At 33.8% G+C, this 18,891-nt stretch overlaps 1 protein-coding gene across 1 annotated transcript in view; it reads right to left on the bottom strand.

Moving 5' to 3' along the window:
- The window catches only part of CSMD1 (CUB and Sushi multiple domains 1), a 1,378,384-nt gene that overhangs the window by 283,522 nt on the left and 1,075,971 nt on the right, over positions 1-18,891 (bottom strand). Inside the window, exon 40 of the mRNA XM_078149151.1 lies at positions 1,883-2,071. Coding sequence (XP_078005277.1) covers positions 1,883-2,071 — 189 coding nt within the window. The remainder of the gene's footprint in view (positions 1-1,882; positions 2,072-18,891) is intronic.

Here is an 18,891-nt window from a genome sequence, read left to right as displayed (position 1 = left end):
TATTAAAATGTCAGTTTTATTATAGTCTCTGTGATTCATTCATATCTTGCATAATTCAATTAAACAAATAAAGGCAGTATTGCATAGTGGATGGAGAGATGGCCTGAAAGCTGGAAGAACTTGGTTTAAATTAGACCTCTGATATATACTGACTATATAACCCTGGGCAAGTCACTTACTCTCAGTGCCTTAGGCCTGTGGTTCTCAAAATTTTTGGTCTCAGGAATTCTTTACACACTTAAAATTACTGAGGATTCCAAATAGTTTTTGTTTATACAGATTACATCCATCAATACTTTCTATACTAAAAGAGTAAAATTAATAAAATGTTAAAATATTCATGTAGTAATTAATTTAACTAATAATAATAAACCCATGATGTTAATATAAATTACATTTTTATGAAAATAATTATTTTTCAAAATAAAAAATATCTAGTGAGAAGAGTAACATAGTTTTGCATATTTTTAAAATCTCTTTAATGTCTGTTTTGAAAGAAAGTAGCTTGATTCTCATATCTTCTTTTGTATTCACTCTGTTGTGATATATTGTTTTTGTTAAAGTATATGAAAAAAAATTCTAGCCTCATACAAATATTTAGTTGGAAATGATAGCATTTAATAGGAAAATAATGTATTGTTATGAAAATAGTTTTGACCTTTGGCCTATGATGAGGAACAAATAATTCTCTGAAAAAGTCTTGGAGACCTGCAAGGGTGCTCAAACCACATTTTGCTACTCTAGAGGATTCTCTAAGACTCTAACTTTCAGAAAAAGGTGCTGACCTATATTCATAGGCCCTCTCTTGAGAGTTACCTATACCAATAAAATCACAGATACAATCCTTATTCCAATCCCTGTGTCTTAGGCACTTCGTGGAAAGGGATATAGTTGTTTTTTTTAAAATTATATATGTATGTATGTATGTATGTATGTATGTATGTATGTATAACATTCTTTTCTATTCTCAAATATATCTCTGCCTACTTTCCTACCCAGGAGGAAATGCTTTATAACAATTAATAAAAATAAGAGAGGGAAAAATTCAGAAAAATTTACAAAAATTTAAACAACAGATCTTCTGAGTCTGAAAGTATATGCAGTGTCCTAAACCTGTAATCCTCAACTCGATTCACTTTCTAATTAAGTGTTATAATTTATTATAACCACCCTAAGTTTTAATTGATCAATTCCCCCTCAAACACATGAATGTATGTATTCAAGGACTTTAGTACTCATGTTCTAAAGTACTACTTTTCAAGGCTTGTCTACCTCTGTTCCCCCTAGATGAAACCTGTATTTCAACTAAATTGGACTATAGCTCCCCAAATAAAGTCCTTACCTTCTTGCCTCTGCATCATTGTTCTTGATAATTCCTCTAACTGAAATACTCACCTTTTTCACTCACCTAGTGCCTCCCACCTCTCTATCTTTGCCTCTTTAAATCTTTCCAAAGTTTCAAGCTTTCTCCTCGTACAAATAGCTGACCTCTAGCTTCTTACCCTCTACCTCCCAAACTAGATATCTATCTCTTTTCTGTGAGTCCTATAGTAACTCTCTATTAAAAGAAGGAACTAATATCCTAGCATCTATTACAGATATGTATAAACTTGCCTTACTATAAGTTACTTGAAAGAGGGACTATATCTTCTTTATCTTCATATTCTTCTACAAAGCCTAGCACAACAACACAATAAGTAGTAATTATTTGAACAACACATTTGCACAAATAAATAATTTGTACAATAAATAATAATTAAATGCATGAATGTTAACATAGACAATGGTGAGTGTGCAGAAAAACATTTTTTAAATATTAAAAGAACCCACAATAGTATCAAAATAGAGAAGGAGCACTACTGTGACAAATTTAATAACATACCATCACATCGTGGGAAAGGGTAATTCCAATTTCTGTTGATCCCATGCTGACAGGTAAGGACAGGATGGCCTATTAGAACATATCCAGGGTAGCATTCAAATGAAATAGATTGTCCCACACTATAATCCGAGTTGACCATATACCCATTTTGAAATGGTGGAGGATCAGGGCAATTTTGTAACTCATAAGCTGAAGAAAACAGAAAAAAAAAACCACCACATGTTTAATACATTAAGTTAATGTTAAGCAAGGAGGCATTAAGTTATTGGAGACATTATTATACTTTGCCAAAATTAATTAATATGACCAATCAGTTATCACTACAAAATAAGCAGAACACCTCAATTACTACAGAAAACACAGATTCTATATGATGTTGTGACACTTTAAATAATTCATTAGTACTTTTAAAAATAATTCATTCTAAAGACCTCTTTTTTTTGTCAAATAAAAGTCATACATCCCCATTTTCCTTTCTAAAAACAATTTACTGAAATGAGTTTTAAAAAGTGACATTCTCACATCACCAATTGCCTTAAGAAATGTAATGCCAGCTCTTGCTTACAAGATTTGCTTCTTCTGGAGGTAACAAAGAACATAAGAAAGAGAGGATCTGGAATATGCTTAAATTTAGAAAGATATACAAGATGAATTTCATGAAAATACAAATTCCAATAAGAACACATAATTTTTTGTTAAATTAATGTTGACATCTTTCATTTTAAGTACACTTCATAAATTCATAGAATTGAAAAATTACAGCCTTTCTGTAGGAAAGGTAAAATGCATTCTAGTTCACTCTGCATATCAACAGAAATCTCTTCTGTAAGGTCTCCAACAAATAGTTATATAGATTTAATTTGAGCTTGAATGCCTCTAGAGGAAGTCCAACTTCTCAGGACAGTCAATTTTTGTATAATTCCAATTATTTAGCAGTTTCCCCACTTCTTCTTGTTGTTGTTCAGTCATTTCAGTCATGTCTGACTCTTTGTGACACCATTTGGGGTTTCTTGGCAAAGGTATTACAGAGGCTCGGCATTTCCTTCTCCAGCTTGTTTTACGGTTGAAGATCTGAGGCAAATAGTGTTAAGTGAATTGTCCAGGGTCACACAGATAGTTAAGTGTCTGAGGCCAAATTCAAATTCAGGAAGAAGACTCTAGACAGCTAGATGGCTCAATGGAGAGAGGGCTAGACCTGGAATCAGGAAGACCTGAGTCTTACACTACATTCAGAATACACTTCTGAAGGATAGACTTGTCATTTGCTCCACCATCTGACCATCTATGGCTCTTCAACAGGCTCCTAGTTTTGGTAAATTATAATAAGCTTTTGAGGCTGGTTAATATTCATATTTTCCCATGGTTCTGGATTTTTCTTTCTGTTAATGATCACATCAGTTTTGAAAATAATATAGATAGAAATGTAGGCTCCTCCAAATTCCAACAAACTCACAAATAAGTTATTGTTTTTCCTTTTGCATCATGACTTTTAAGAAGTTCATGACTGCCAACTTTTGGGGAAACTTGGTATATGAGTGACACTCAGTAAATCTCAGTATTGTCTAGCTATTACTTTTAATTGAATTACCTAAATAATAGGCAGATCAGGGGAGCTCTGCAGACACTGCATAATAGAATTCCAAACAGTCTCCTGGGGGACAATAGGGAAAGATATGAATTGGAGGTTAGAACTGTTTGGGGGATTTCGAACTAGTTAAATCATCAGACTCAAAATGTAGCGATTGGTGTCAATGTAGAAAGAAGTCAGTAGTGGAATGTCCCACAGAACCATACTTGCCCCTATTCTCTTCAATATTTTTATCAAAGAATTGATGAAGGGACAAACATCATGCTTGGATTGCTAAGCTACTAGATGGCAGAATTAGAATCCCAACATGATCTCAGTAGCCTAGAATAATGGACTAAATATACTATTGCGATAATTTAGTTAGTAAGTTTAAAACCTGGACTAAAAAAAAATATCTCACAGGTATAGGGTTTGAGAAAGATAATGCATGAGAAAAACATCTGGGCCTTTAAATATACGGCAATCTCAATATCAATCAGTTGTGTAATTTCATAGCCAAAAAAATCTAATGCCATCTTAGACTACATTAATATAAATATAGTATGTTACTTGATAGAGTTGGTAGTGTTATAGTTTTCCTGGTCAGACATATTTTGGATATTGTGACATTTTAGAAAGAAGTATTGACAATTTGCAGTGCATCCAGTTAAGGGCAACCAAGACAGTGACGTGACTGAAAACCATGTCACGTTAGGGTTAATTTAAGGAAAGGAAATGTTTATCCTGGTAAAGAGGGAAATTTGGTGGGAGTCGGGGGTGGGGTAGAGGAAATACAATTTTCTGAGAAGTCTCTTTTTTAGAAAAAGGATTACAAATATGTTATTTAACCTAAGAAGGCAAAACAACCCATAGACAGAAATTATAGGGAGATAGGTTTTGATATAATGTGAAGAAAACTTTTTTAATCGTTAAAACTGTCTAGGAATAGAATGAGTTACCTTAAGAGAATGTGGAGAATAGTAAAGAATAGTGGCTTCCCTTTGATTTGAGGTCTTCAAGGAAAGGCTGGTTACAATTTGTTCAGCATGTTATAGATAGACTAAATTTTGGCATGTAGGGAAGACTAGATGTCTAAAGTCCTTTTAACTTTGAAATTCTAAGATCCAAAAATTTTATGCGAAAAAGAGAAGTTGCAAAAATAGTGAAATATCCCCTGAGTTTTTGGAAGTTATGTCTATATTACTCGTGATTCTAAGAGAGGGATTGTGACTCTGTAAGACAATCCGGTTTTTAGTGTATTTATGTGTTATACTAGAATACTGAATCTGATATTTTACTTAAGATTTAGTCAATAACTCTTTATTGATTGATGAAGGCTACAATTTAGTCTAGGTATAGAAGAGGATAATCTATACTTACTCTTCTCTTTTCTCCCATTTACCTGACATAATTTCAAGTTATGATTTATGTGTGAGCGCACACATTTGGGAGAGATTCCCCCAGAGAGACAGGGAGAGACAAACTGGGACTCTCAAATCCTGACTAAATATACATGAGTATGATTCTATGTTAATAGTGGGAAGAATAATTGTACACAAGTATAAAATGTTCTTTGTATCTATATGGGCCTAATTCTATGAGCATGGAAGTTTATATATAAGTTTGTGCTTATGTACCTGTGTAGCTAAAGATGAGGAACAGCTAGATGATATAGTGATAGAGTGCTTGGCTAGAGTCAGGAGATTCATTTTCCTGAGTTCAAATCGGGCCTGAGATGCTTACTAGCTATATGACTCTGGGCAAGTCACTTCATCCTGTTTGTCTCAATTTCCTCATCCATAAAATGAGTTAGAGAAGGAAACCACTCCATATCTCTGCCAACAAATTCCCAAACATGCTCATGAAGAGTCAGACATGACTGAACAGATAAAGATGATTGTAATGTGAGCTCAGTCATATGGGAAAAGGTCAAATACTTCTACAAATCTATGTAAATCTTTGTAGTGAAAGGTTTTAAAATTTATTTGCAAGGTTGGACTATGGAGTAAGCATACAAAAGCACAAACATACATGCATATAAGCAAGGTATAAATACCATAAATAACATAGGTCACTTTCACTGAAATGGACAGACATAAGTAGCTCTTTATGTTAAAAAAAAAGGCAGCAATAAAACAAGTTATGATTGTCATTTATGTAAAAATGAATAGGAGACTGTTTGGATTTTGAACTTCTGGAGGTGACTTAATGAAAAGCAAAATTGCAGCAAGCCACCAGAGCTTTTCAGGGCTTCTTTTATTTCTTTCCTTTATTTTTTTTTTGTTGGCTTTTAATGAGATGGAATGTTATTCTTCCTAGTAACTGCTCCCACTATACTCTCAGCACGCAGTCCAAATGAGATTAGCAACTTCCTCTTAATCAAACATTTCAGGCACATGTCTAACCACCCAAAATGAAAGGCTAAAAATATACTCCATTTGGGAGAGTCAGCAAGCCCTGCCTAACCAGAAACATAAGAGTCCACAAACAACAGATGTGTTTGGATGTGTTCAAGGCAATTCTGGATGCTCAGCAAAGCCCTGAAGCTTCATCGTGACAGGCATCTCAGTAACATGTTCACAATTTAATCATACTATGTTGTACAAAGTCTTTATCTATTAGAGCTATAAATGGTGATTCTAACAATTGTTTATACGTGGTTGTAATAAACCCTTTTAAAGTAATTATTCCAGTTAATTTATCTTAATATAAGGTAATATTTGCATATGTCCTTCAAGCCTCTCCTATATACACAGAAGAAGACAGAAGTCATAAAACAGTAGAAGAATAGAGTCTCAGTGGCTTTATTCCATGTGTGTTAATATTCTCAGCTCTTCAAATGGATTTATGATTACATCAACTGACATTCCCTCCAATAATGCAGAACATAAACCAGGACCCTTTCTTCCTCCAGTATGACTTTTCCATGTCCTCCCACAAGGGTCCTAATCATTCACACAGGAAAAATCAAGTGGATAAAAATATCTATTGTCCTAATTGCATGTTGTTAGTAACATTTTCTAATTGAATGATTTTGACTTGTAATTATGATTTTTAAAATTTGCTTCTACAATCAATAAAAATAGCTATCACATAGCTTTTTAAAGTTTGCCAAGTACTTTAAATGTTGAATGTTATACCATTTGAACCTCATAACAACAATATGAAGTGGTTACTGTAGGTATGCTTATCTCCATTTTACAAATGATAAAACTGAGGCTTAAAAAGGTTAAATGATTTGCCTAGAGCCACACTAGTATTACCAAGGCCCAGAGGCATGATTCAAACCCAGGTCTTCTTGACTCTCTAATTATATTTTTCATTACCATTTGCTAGAATAAAATTGTATAATTATGCACAATTTTGCTTCAATATATATAAGCAAAATATGCCTAAATCACATGAAAGACAGTTCAGAGTAAAGAGAGACAAATCATATCAGTCAAACAGAGTTCAAAATGTGGCAGTGCACATAGAATTATTGGCATTTAGAGGTAAAGGGGGTTACGGAGTTCATCCAATCCAACATCTTCTCTCATTTTGTATATGCCTTTCCCAACATCACACAAATATCAGCAGCAAAACTGGGACTCAAATTCATATCTTTGATTCCAATTACAATATTCTTTTGCTACTCTACAACACAGTTTCTCTGAGAACTTGGAAAGTCCCTAGCATTGGTTGTTCTCCAGATAGGAAGAGTGCCTCCGGTTACAAAAGGCCTACGAAATTCTAGGAAAGGCAGAAGGAACATAAAGTCAATTAATTCCTAAACCTTCAATTGAAGACCTATTTAACTGGGCAGGAGATTGTAGAATTCCCAGATATGCAGCATATTGCTTTAGGAAATTCATCCCTGCTCATAAAAAGAGAAGGAGGCAGGAAGACTAGCCCACCTGGTTAAGAATACCTGAGTGTTAATCCTATTTTTGACACACAGGGCAAATCTCTTCACAGCTAACTTGATACAATCAGAAGTTGCAAAGTTGCTAATCTGAATTAGTGGAGGGAGTTTCTTTACTGAGAGTTGCTTATACAATTGAATTACAGATTTGGTCCAGAATAAAAAGAGAAGTGTTTGAAACTCCAGAAATGGAAAGATATATTACATCCTTTAAAATGTTCTCATTTCTAGTTATTTCTCAGGTATTAAAAAAAAAGACAAAAACATCTGATAAAACATGTACAAATATATCCAAATAGATCAGTTTTATTAACAGATATTTGTAGAATTAAAAAAAAAATTAAAACACAGACTGACTTCCTAAACATAGGCCAGATTAGCTAAATACATCTTACCCCCTTTTATTGACTCACTCCATCTTGTGTGATCATACAAGATCTATCCACACCCCTCTTCTTGGGAATAATACTATCTCTTCATATCCTTTGGCATCACCCTATTTTAGACTTCCCAGAGCATGATCAGTGTGAAAAAAAAAAGAAAGAATACATGTATTCCTAATGAATGGAAAATTTTCTATGAAGCTCTATTATAGCCCTGATAACAGACTGAGAAATTAAGGATCTAAAAATGTGGTTTAATATATGTTATTTATTTGAAGTCTTTAAAATTGATCATTGATGTAAATAAAATTCACATGATCAGGAATCACGAAAGAAAAAAAATATTTTTTAAAGTTACAACTTTGCTAAATGGACTTTTGAGATCAAACATGGTAAGAACATATGCCTTGTGTTAGATGAGGGAGTTCTATTTACGCTTGGCTTTGTGTATTGCAATTCGGTTCAGGGTGCCCTTGTCTTTCACAAAATAGCTAATTTAATGTTGTAACACACTATTGTTACCAAAAGTTAAGACCATTTACACTCATGTATTCTACTCTTGTTTCTTTATCATGTGAAGGTGACCCTGGAATCTTAATGACTATGTCTGTAGAACCTAAGTTCTTAATTTTTTTTTTATTCTTGAGAGCTTAGAAGATGGGTTTCATTGGCTAAATTTATCACAGTCCACTTAAAAATGATATAATTTAATGGGGGAATGAAAAGGGGAAGGAAATAAGCATTTACATAGCACCTACTATGTCTCAGGCTCTATGCTAAGCACTTTACAAATATTATCTCATTTAATCCTTGCAACAACCCTGTAAGGTAATACACAATAATAGTAGTAGATAATAATGCTGTTATTATCCATGACTTACAGTTGAGGAAACTGAGGCAAACAGAAGTCACTGTTTGGGAAGCAATATTGAAAGTGATTTGTCCAGGATCATCACATCACTAGTAAGTGTCTAAGGCCAGATTTAAGTTCCAGTCTTCTTAATTCCAGTCCCCTCCAGTGAACCACGTAGTTGCATCAAGTTTAATACATCCCCATAATTTAGTAAATATGTGTCACATCAACATGAGTATTCCCTCCCACAACATAGATTAAAACTCACCCATACATCTCATCATGTGAAATTCCTATCCACAGATCTTCCACAATAAATCTATAGAAACTTTGCTTGAGGCTTCCCTCTAGGTCTTCACAAACCATATATTTCTCTATGTTGACTATCTTAGATTAGCTACACTGATCAAGCAGATGGACAAACAATCTGAAACAGGAAATATTGCTCAAAGCCCTACCCTGGTCATCTTTACTCTCCACTCCCCTCTCCCCCACCTCCCACACATATATTTCTCATTTTCCCACTGTCATTTAATTTACACTCCAAACTGGTTTCTTCCACATGGGTTATCTTGATATAATACAGAGAACAACTAATTCCTACCCTTTCAGAAACCCAGTCTGTCCTATAGGATAAAGCAAAATTCATGCCTATTCCTTTTAATTATATTCTTTATCATTCAGCAGCTAACTGGCCCAGCCTTCCTACAGCATAGTCACTTTACAGCAGTCCTCCTGCAACATTGCAGTTTGAGTGTAACAGTACATTACATAGGAAGAAAATGAAGAGTCCTAATATAAATTATAATTACAAATATTTTCCACTTTAAGATTTTTTTTAGAATAAGTTCTACCTTTTAAAAGAATAGAACAATACATTATGCAACACAATCCCAAAATAGGATATTCTGCCATGTTTCAGATTCTGGTTAATAATATTATAAATTATTCATAAATTGCAGAATAATAGAGAATCAAACAAATAAAATTTATTAAGTCTCTACTATGTGCTTACAATATCACTAATCAGATATAATTTTTCTTTGTCAATTACAAATGTATTTTGTAGTATCTTTGTGAACATCAGTTAACATTGGTATGTCTAAAGCACATTTGTGGAAACTGTTGCATATATTATATTTTGCTATAAATGTAGAAAATTTAACAAATCTGCTTAAAATCATACTACCTTGTTTTCTTTAAAGACTTACTGTCAATTCCTTATGTTGGAAAGTAAAATTAAATTTTATTAGGTCTTTTTCCAAAGATGATTAGGGAAAAAAGAGACTATACATCCCAAATACTTGTAGCAGCTCCCTTGTTGGTAGCAAAGAACTAGAAATTGCAAGGATGCCCATCAATTAGGGAACGGCTCAAAAAAGTTGTGGTATGTGATCATGATGGAATACCACTGTACTATAGAAATGGTGAGCTCCAAGATTTTAGAAAAAACATGGATAGACTTGCATGAAATAATGAAGAGTGAAATGAGAAAAACCAAGAGAACACTGTATACAATAACATCAATGTTGTTTTAAGAACAAATTGGAGCTACTAAGTCAATTTGACTATCATAAATCCCCAAATTAACTACAAAGGATCTATGAAGGAAGGATACTATCTACATACAGAGAAAGAATGGATAAAGGTAAGTGTGTATAGGGCTAAACATACATGCGTATTTGTGTCTAATGGTAGCCATCTCTAGGGCATGGTTGAGGAAAAGGGGAAAAAAGAAAGCTATATGAAAACTATTATATACCTAAAAGAAATAGCAAGTTGTACATAATAGATTTGAGATTTCATGTGCAATCAACTTTTTTTCTATTCTACTATGTTATGGCAATGTTTGTTTTATTTAAGTTAAAAATAAAATAAATTTTAAAAATCACAAGTTGTAGTCAACTAGAGCTGATACATAGTAACAGCTGACTTAGTTGACTTTTCTCAGAATCCCTTCCTCATCTACAAAGAGAAAGGGTTGAACTAGTTTCTTAAATATCTTTTATCTGTAAGTTGTTACATGCTGAGCGTAACTCCTATGAGTAATGATTGATTTTTTTTCCAGATATGTCCCCTTCTATCCTCCTATTATATTGAATTGCGTTATATAACACATTCATAAGGTAGTTGTGGCATAGAGGAAATCATACTGGATGTGGTCTCAGGAGATCTGAGGTGGTCCAAGCACTTATTATCTGAGCAATCTTAGCAAAATCACTTTTGAATCTGATTTTCTCTGAGCCAACATTATTTCATCTGTAAAATGGGAATGACAATACTTATAGAGCCTAAATATGTGGTTACTGAGAGGCTCAAATAAGCTAATGCTTCTTTAGCGCTTTGAAGATTTTAGAATATTATATTAAAGCCAGTCATGATGTCGTTGAAGATTGTATTGCTAAAAAATTCTAAGTGATCTATTCAAATGTGAAAGTTATTTTCTTCCACTAGTCTCTTAATTCCTTTCTCTTCCTTTTCATTTATTTCTCTTCCATTTCATTACCTTTCCTTCTCTTCCCTTTTTCTCTGGTAGATGACCTAATAAGCAGTGAAATAGTACAACATTAAGGAGACTGTAGATATTTTATAAAATATAAATGAACCTCTATAATGAAAATTTCCCTACAAATTAGTGAAAATAATGTAATGTCTAAATTTGTTTTCTGAAATCAAAAAGCAGGAGGTCTTTGTATTTTTAAATGGTACATGTAAATACAGCACTGAATTTCCCAGATAAATCAAATATTCTGAAAACTGATGAGACTATATGGTGATATCATGACTCATTTTAAGGTCAAAGGGATGAATGAGGCTGTATCTATACACATAAGATGTCAAAGGTTAGGGGAAATTTTAAATTCTAGCTTTGTGTATATGTGCCCTCCTAAGGTAGAGCATAAAGTTACAGCTAATTATTTTGACTGTCTATAGATAGCCATCATGAGAATGTAATATACTCTTTGACAATGTGACATGACACTAAATTAATTCAATATAAATACTGATGCTATAATTTTCAAGTCTTAGTTACAAATTGCTTATTTAATGGAGTGATTCAATCATTACTGTCAATATTACACCCCCCCAATTTTGACACTTAAAGCCATAATTCACTTTCCAGGTTTTATTAATGCCTTGCTCAAAGTCTTGAATTACTACTGAATTTCACACAAATACATATGTGTATGTATGTATATATGTATTTATGTGTGTCTATGTATGTGTGTATGCATATATACACATACACACACACACATAGATAGATAGAGATGATATAGATATAGATATAGATATAGATATAGATATAGATATAGATATAGATATAGATATAGATATAGATATAGATATAGATATGGATATGGATATGGATATGGATATGGATATGGATATAGATATAGATATAGATATAGATATAGATATAGATATAGATATAGATATAGATATAGATATAGATATAGATATAGATATAGATATAGATATAGATATAGATATAGATATATACATGATTGTGAAAGACTGTTATGTCTGAATTAAACTGGAAAAAAGGAAGCCCTTAAAGGCAGCATTTACCAACTGCTTTTAGTAAATAAATATTAAAAACACCCCATGTTATAGTGCACTATGGTTTAATATATGTGCTTAAACACTGAAGAAGTAAATCCAAAAGAAGGAAATATCAACTTTCTTAAAGGAGCTGCCCTTTCTTGAACGAAATAACTTCTGAAATATGAATCAACCAAAAAGAAACAATCTAGTCATCTCATCAACATAAAGAGCAAGTTATATTTGAAATCTGTTGCAATAAAATCATTTCCTATTCAAAAGAACATTCAAATCATATAGAAACCCTCTACACTCAAGTACTTTCCTTCCTTAGTCTATCATGAGTCATACCTTACCAAGCCCCAACCTTACATCACTGCCACCATCCATTACCTTTATTCTTACTCACACGCTACCAAAGTGAACAGGAGAAAATCACAAAACCATGCAGACTACGTGTAATACAAATTTGTGTTACATAATCTCAACTGGATTCTCACTTCAGCAAGGCAATTCTTGCACATTTCCTTAATTACTTCACTATCCTAGTCATGACAGCAACTGTTCTAAACCTTTTGTCTCTTTTCAATCCTTCCCTTGTACCCCTCTCGCTCTCTTCATCCTCTTAGTTGAAGACTTTGACTCACCTAAAAAAATTAACTATAATTGCCAAGAAACTAACTGCCAAGAGCTCCTTCTATTTTTCTCTTCCTTTTCTCATGTTACTTAGACGCCTTTCACCCCTATCTCTTCCTTCTCTATCACATGAAGAGCTCTTCCTTCTCCTTGCCAAGACAATCTAAAGCATCTCATTAATTACATTCTATCTCATCTTCTCTAACAGTTTGTCCCAGTGTCATCTTCATTTTCTCACTAATCTTCAGTCACTATCTACTGGATGCTTCCCTACTACCTGTCCCAGGTTTCCCTCATCCTTAAAAACGCTCATTTAACATGAATACCCCCACGAGCTATTGTTATTACAGACATCTCCTCCTTTCATGGCTAAACTCCTTAAGAAATCTACAATTGATGTCTCCATTTCACTTCTCTTACTCTTTTCTAAAACCTCTGCAGAAAGCTTCTGTTCTCATCATTCAAATGAAACTGTTCTTTCCAAAGTTATCAACAATTTATTAATTGCCAGGTCAAATGGCCATTTATAAAGTCTCATCCTTCTTGACCTTTCTTCAACCTCTGATTTTGCTGATCATCCTCTTCTCCTGTATTCTCCTCTATTGGTTTTTATAATACAGTTCTCTCCTGGTTTTCCTCCTACCTCTCTGACCACTCCTCAGTCTCCTTCATTGTATCTTTCTCCAGGTCATGCCCACTAACAATGGATGTCCCCAAGAGTCTGTCCTGGGTCTTTTTTTTTTTACTCTCTCCTCTATAATATACTATTTGGTGACCGTATCAGGTCCTATGGGTTTTGAATTATCATATGCGGATGATTCTCAGATCTATCTATCCAGCCCTACCCTCTCTTTTGATCTCCAGTCTTGCATCACAACTGTCCAGTGGACATCATAAATATCATTTATAATGTCCATAAATATCACAAATTCACCATATCTAAAAACAGAATTCATTATCTTTCCCCAAAGCCCTCCCCTTGTCCCATCTTCCCTATTACTGTTGTGGGCATGACAATCTTTCTAGTCCAAGCTAACAACCTTAGAGTCACCAATAAATTCTCACTTGTACTAACATCACATAACCAATCTGTTGACATGTTTTACATTTCTACCTTCACAACATCACTTACATACATCCCAGAGTTTCTCTTCACTCACATAGCTGCTACCTAGTGCAATTCCTTATAACCTCTCACCTGCAGGTTGGTCTATCTGCCTAAATTCTCTCTCTACTCTAATTCATCATGCACTCAGCTATCAAAATGATTTTTCACAGGTCTTACATTACACACCACCTCATCTCAGTAAACTCCAATTGCCCCTATTACCTTCATGATCAAATATAAAAATGACCTGTTTGACTTTTAAATCCCTTGACAAGCCAGTCCCTTTCTATCCTTCCAGTTTCTTTTCTATTCATACTTACTCTCCTCCATGGTTAGATTCAGTGACATCAGCCTTCTTGATCACTACATACAACACTCCGCCTTCCATGTCTATTCCTTTTCACTGCCTTTCTCCATGCCTGGAGGGTTCTCTTTTCTAATTTCCATCATGACTCAGCTTAAATCTCATCTTCAGTAAGAACCTTTTTCTATCCCCTCCTCCACTGCTAATGCCTCCTCTCTGGAATTACTTTCTCTTTATACACTATATACAGGGCATCTCAAAAGTCTTATTAAAATTTATGCCATTAAAACCATGAAAGTTTAAAATTGTATTAAGACTTTTGGAGACAAAACATGTAAACAACTATATACATATAACAACTACATGCATATATATACATATATATATGCACATATATATATATGCATGTAGTTGTTATATGTATATAGTTGTTTACATGTTTTGAATTCCTTGACATCAGGGACTATGTTTTTGCCTTTCTTTCTATCTCCTGTGCTTAGCACAGTATCTGGCACATAATAGGTGCTCAATAAAAGTTTGCTAACTGACTGGCTGAACTAATTTTATTCACGGAAGATCTTTTCTTCCTCCCCTCAATCCTTGGGCAGAATTCTATTAGGATGCCTCAAACACATTTGCAGAGTAGATAGGATCCTATTATAAAAAAGCACACATCTTGTACTTGACTGTTGTGTTTATATCTTTAAGGACTGGTCAAGTGAGTCTATTGGTGAGCTTGACTTGCCTTTTGACTGAAACCAAAATCCTCCCAGGGAACAAAGTAAAAAACATAACTCATGCTCAACTGCTTGCCACAATAACAAGCTCTGTAATACCTGAGCCTCAAGCCAGTTTTGTGTTTTGATAACAACAATGATAGATTAATAAAGTTAAATATCACCTAGAATATCAGTACAATAGAAATCACTATGCAAGGTAAAAGAGGAAAACCAGGGACTTTTGAAAACAGAACAATTAAAATTTTCCATCTTTAAAAGATTTTGAATTTTTTTGCTATCTTGAAATTGATGTTTTTTGATGGTACCTAATTTATGATATAGTGCAAAGGGTGGAAAGCCACTTGAATGCTCAATACTCCAATTTTGTTAAGTGTTATAAAAACGCTAATAACAAATAGGGATGCAGCATAGTAAAGCAGAAAGAAGACCAGCTTTGAAGCTGGTAACACTTGGGTTCAAGCCCTGACTCTGATACAGATGAGTTGTCTTACCGCATTCTGAGTGATTATGTATGAAACACTTAATTTCTCAGTGCACCCGACAACTCTATGACTGTAAATCACAAATAGGTTGTCAATCTGGTTCAGTAGAAAGAATTTCTATCTCTGGACTTTCCTACACTGATGAAATCACAAGTCCTGATTTTTAAAAATAGATAAATAAGCAAGCCATATGAGCAATAATGTCCCCAAAATGCATGTTACCATAAAAAAAAATCAACATCATATTTAATAAAGCAGCTAAGTGGCACAGTGGATGAAGTAATGGGCCTAGAGTCCAGAAGTCCTGAGTTCAAATCTGGATTCATATACTATCTAATTTTGTGACTCTGGACAAGTCATTTGACCTCTGTCTACCTCAGTTTCCTAATCTGTAAAATAGAGATAATAATAACACCAACCTCCCAGGCTTATTGGAAGAACTATGAGATAATATTTGTAAAATGTTTTGCAAATGCAAGGGGCAGCTAGGTGGTATAGTGGATAGAGCACTGGGCTTTGAATCAGGAAGATTCAGCTTCATTAATTCAAATCTGACCTCAGGCGTTTACTGGCTATGTATTACTTGACTCTGCCTCAGTTTCATCATCTGTAATATGACCTAGAGAAGGAAATGGCAAACCACTCCAGTATCTCGGCCAAGGAAATCCCCCAAAATGGGATCACAAAGAGTCAGACATGACTGAAATGACTGAACATCAAATTGCAAACTCTAAAGGGCTATATAAGTGCTGATATTGTTGTTATTGCTGTTTGAAGTTTGAAAAATATTTTACGTAACCTTATCACATTTTGGTCACACAACAATTTTTGTGAAGAAGGCACAAGAAGTATTTGGTCTGGATATATGATTATGTAGTGAACCCTTAATGTTAGTGAACCCCTAATATGAGAATGCCTTCCTCCATTCACATCAGCAACTTTACCGTAACTTAGAATCTTAAGAGCCTGGGACATTGAGAGGTTACGTGATTTGCCCAAGCTCACACAATAAGTAGTGTATCAGAAGAATAACTTCCTAGTAGATCTTCCTTACACCAAGCTATCTCTCAATTCACTATGCCATAGTGCCTCTCACTAGCGGTATTATTATTCTCATTTTACAGGTGAGAAAACTAGAACTCAAAAGGTTAGGCAACTTGTCTATGGTCACACAATCTATAAATGCATTGGCAGGAGGATCTGAACCCAGGGCTTCCTACCTAAGTCCAAATCCACCACTCTCTTTATAATATCATGCTGCATTTAGAGCTATCATTTACCAATAAACAGAGTAACATGAAGGGTTGTAATAAAACAGCATGTAATATGAATGAAAATGGTTCTCTTTGTAATCCATATATTTTTCATTAACAATTAGTTGAAAATATCTTCTGTGCAAACATATTTGCTTTCCAGTTGTTGCTATTGTTGTTTGTTTTAGAATGTGATCTAACCTAATTTTTATTAAATCTAGTGCTATATTTTTCATCTGCACAAGTTTTATTCCAGAAATTTTATATCATGACAGCCACATCCACTGGTAAAATTTTTGACCTTTATATAGACTTATAAATAAATGACAGGTATCTAAGTAGCAGGTATACAGCATATATATCAGCTGAATGACAAGAATTCTTTTTGTGATTTATGGATCTTTTCATGACTTATTAATTAGATCCTTAACTTATAAATCACAAGTAGGGCTTATAAATTTTGATGTGACCTACAAATCAGTGCAGTGCTGTCATTTTGTCAATTCATAAACTGCATAAATGGCAAACACTGATAAACTATCTAACTAAACCTAAAAATGTATACTTCAGGCAGTTATGACACTGTACAACAAAGTGGAACACCTTAAATTAATTATCACGTGCTTTATCTTCTTATACATGCACTTACACATTAACGTTATGCTAAACTAACTACTTGGAAAGGAAATAATTAATATTGTTATTCAGGCAGAGGACAGCAACTTGAATTACTTACAGTTAGGTTAAGACTACCCAATTATCAAAATAATCTGTCAACTAACAATCTCTCTTATCTCTACATGATGCCTAGGCTAAACCTTTTTTTGCTGTTGTTTTTCCAGATTCAATTGTAACAGCAGTATTAACAACCTTATCTGGAAAACAGTCAACATAAATAAAATAAAGAAATCCATCTGGCACCAGAAAACGCATGAAAAGGAAGGATAGGTGTTATACAAGGTTTAAAAAAGGGTCTTAAATGTGTAACTATGTCACACATATGGAAATCTGCCCTTGTGTTTTTTGCAATAAAATATTAAATTCACAAGAAAATGACACCTGGGCACTGAATTAGGGAGAATCTTTTGAATGGCTGCTAACCTAGCAACGGTGCCCCAGAGGTTTATATTGCGTGTTCAATTATTTAACATTGTGTCCAGTGATTTGGATAATACTATGGTGAACTTGTTTATTAATCCGGAAAATGAAAAACTGCTATGGTATAAAAAAATTAAAGCAGTCCCAAAAATAAATTGATTTATTTGCTAGTAAAAAGCATAAAATACAATGGACCTCAGTGGATGTCAGTAAACTTGGGAATGAACAACTGGTCAAACACAAAATGACTACTCAGAGTTCCTACAAGAAATAATCATATCATAGTGCTCAGATTAAGTACTGGCCACTTTCATATTCCAGCACTGATCCCCTTCCAGTATTAGGTTTTATACATATGTGTGTGTGCATATGTGTAGCTGCTCATCTTCAAGGAAAACTGATCAAAAGGAAATGGATTTGTATAACAGTAAGAGAGATATTACATTAAAGAAGTTTTAATCAGTGATTTTGAGTGAGAGGCATTGTAGAGAATTGACTTTGGAGTGAGGGATCCAGGTTCAGATCTTGCAACTGACACAAAGTATCTTTGTCACAATGGACAAGTCAGCAACAATAACAACAACAGCATAATCTGAATGGCAAAAATAAGACCCCATAAAGAAAGAACGGTGTAAAAAAGAAGTGATTTTATTTGTTTTTAGCCATCAACCATTATTTTAAATTATTTCATTAGACTACAACCAGACCTTTTACATGACTTTGGCTTGAGTCAAGAATTAAACTGTTGCTTTCTTTTTGTTTTCCATATAATTTCACCAAGGAAGAGGGGCTGAATAGTAACAGATACCCTACCACTGTTAAGAGTCCAACTTCAGTTCTATTTGAGAAATATATGGGTGGAATTCATACTATCCTCTCTAGTGTAAAACTACATATTTTTTTCCACGCTGAGAATTTATTCTTTAAATAAAATGTAGTAAAAATGTTAATTTAGCAGCTATACCATAGTTTTAAGTATTATAATTGCATTTTTCCCCCTTGTATGTTTCTTTTCAGTTCTCTGACTTGTCTGGAAAATGAACTGAAATCGTATCTCTTGGAAACAGAGTCATCATAATCTCAATTTTTTTCCCCATGTAAATTCTGAAAGCCTCAGATGTTACTGTTATCATCA

The sequence above is a fragment of the Phascolarctos cinereus genome, unplaced genomic scaffold (genome assembly GCF_003287225.1).
Source record: "Phascolarctos cinereus isolate Bilbo 61053 unplaced genomic scaffold, phaCin_HiC Scaffold_2;HRSCAF=192, whole genome shotgun sequence".
Classification (NCBI taxonomy): domain Eukaryota; kingdom Metazoa; phylum Chordata; class Mammalia; order Diprotodontia; family Phascolarctidae; genus Phascolarctos; species Phascolarctos cinereus.
Note: the sequence above shows the minus strand (reverse complement) of the source record. Positions and strands in the feature narration are given on the sequence as shown.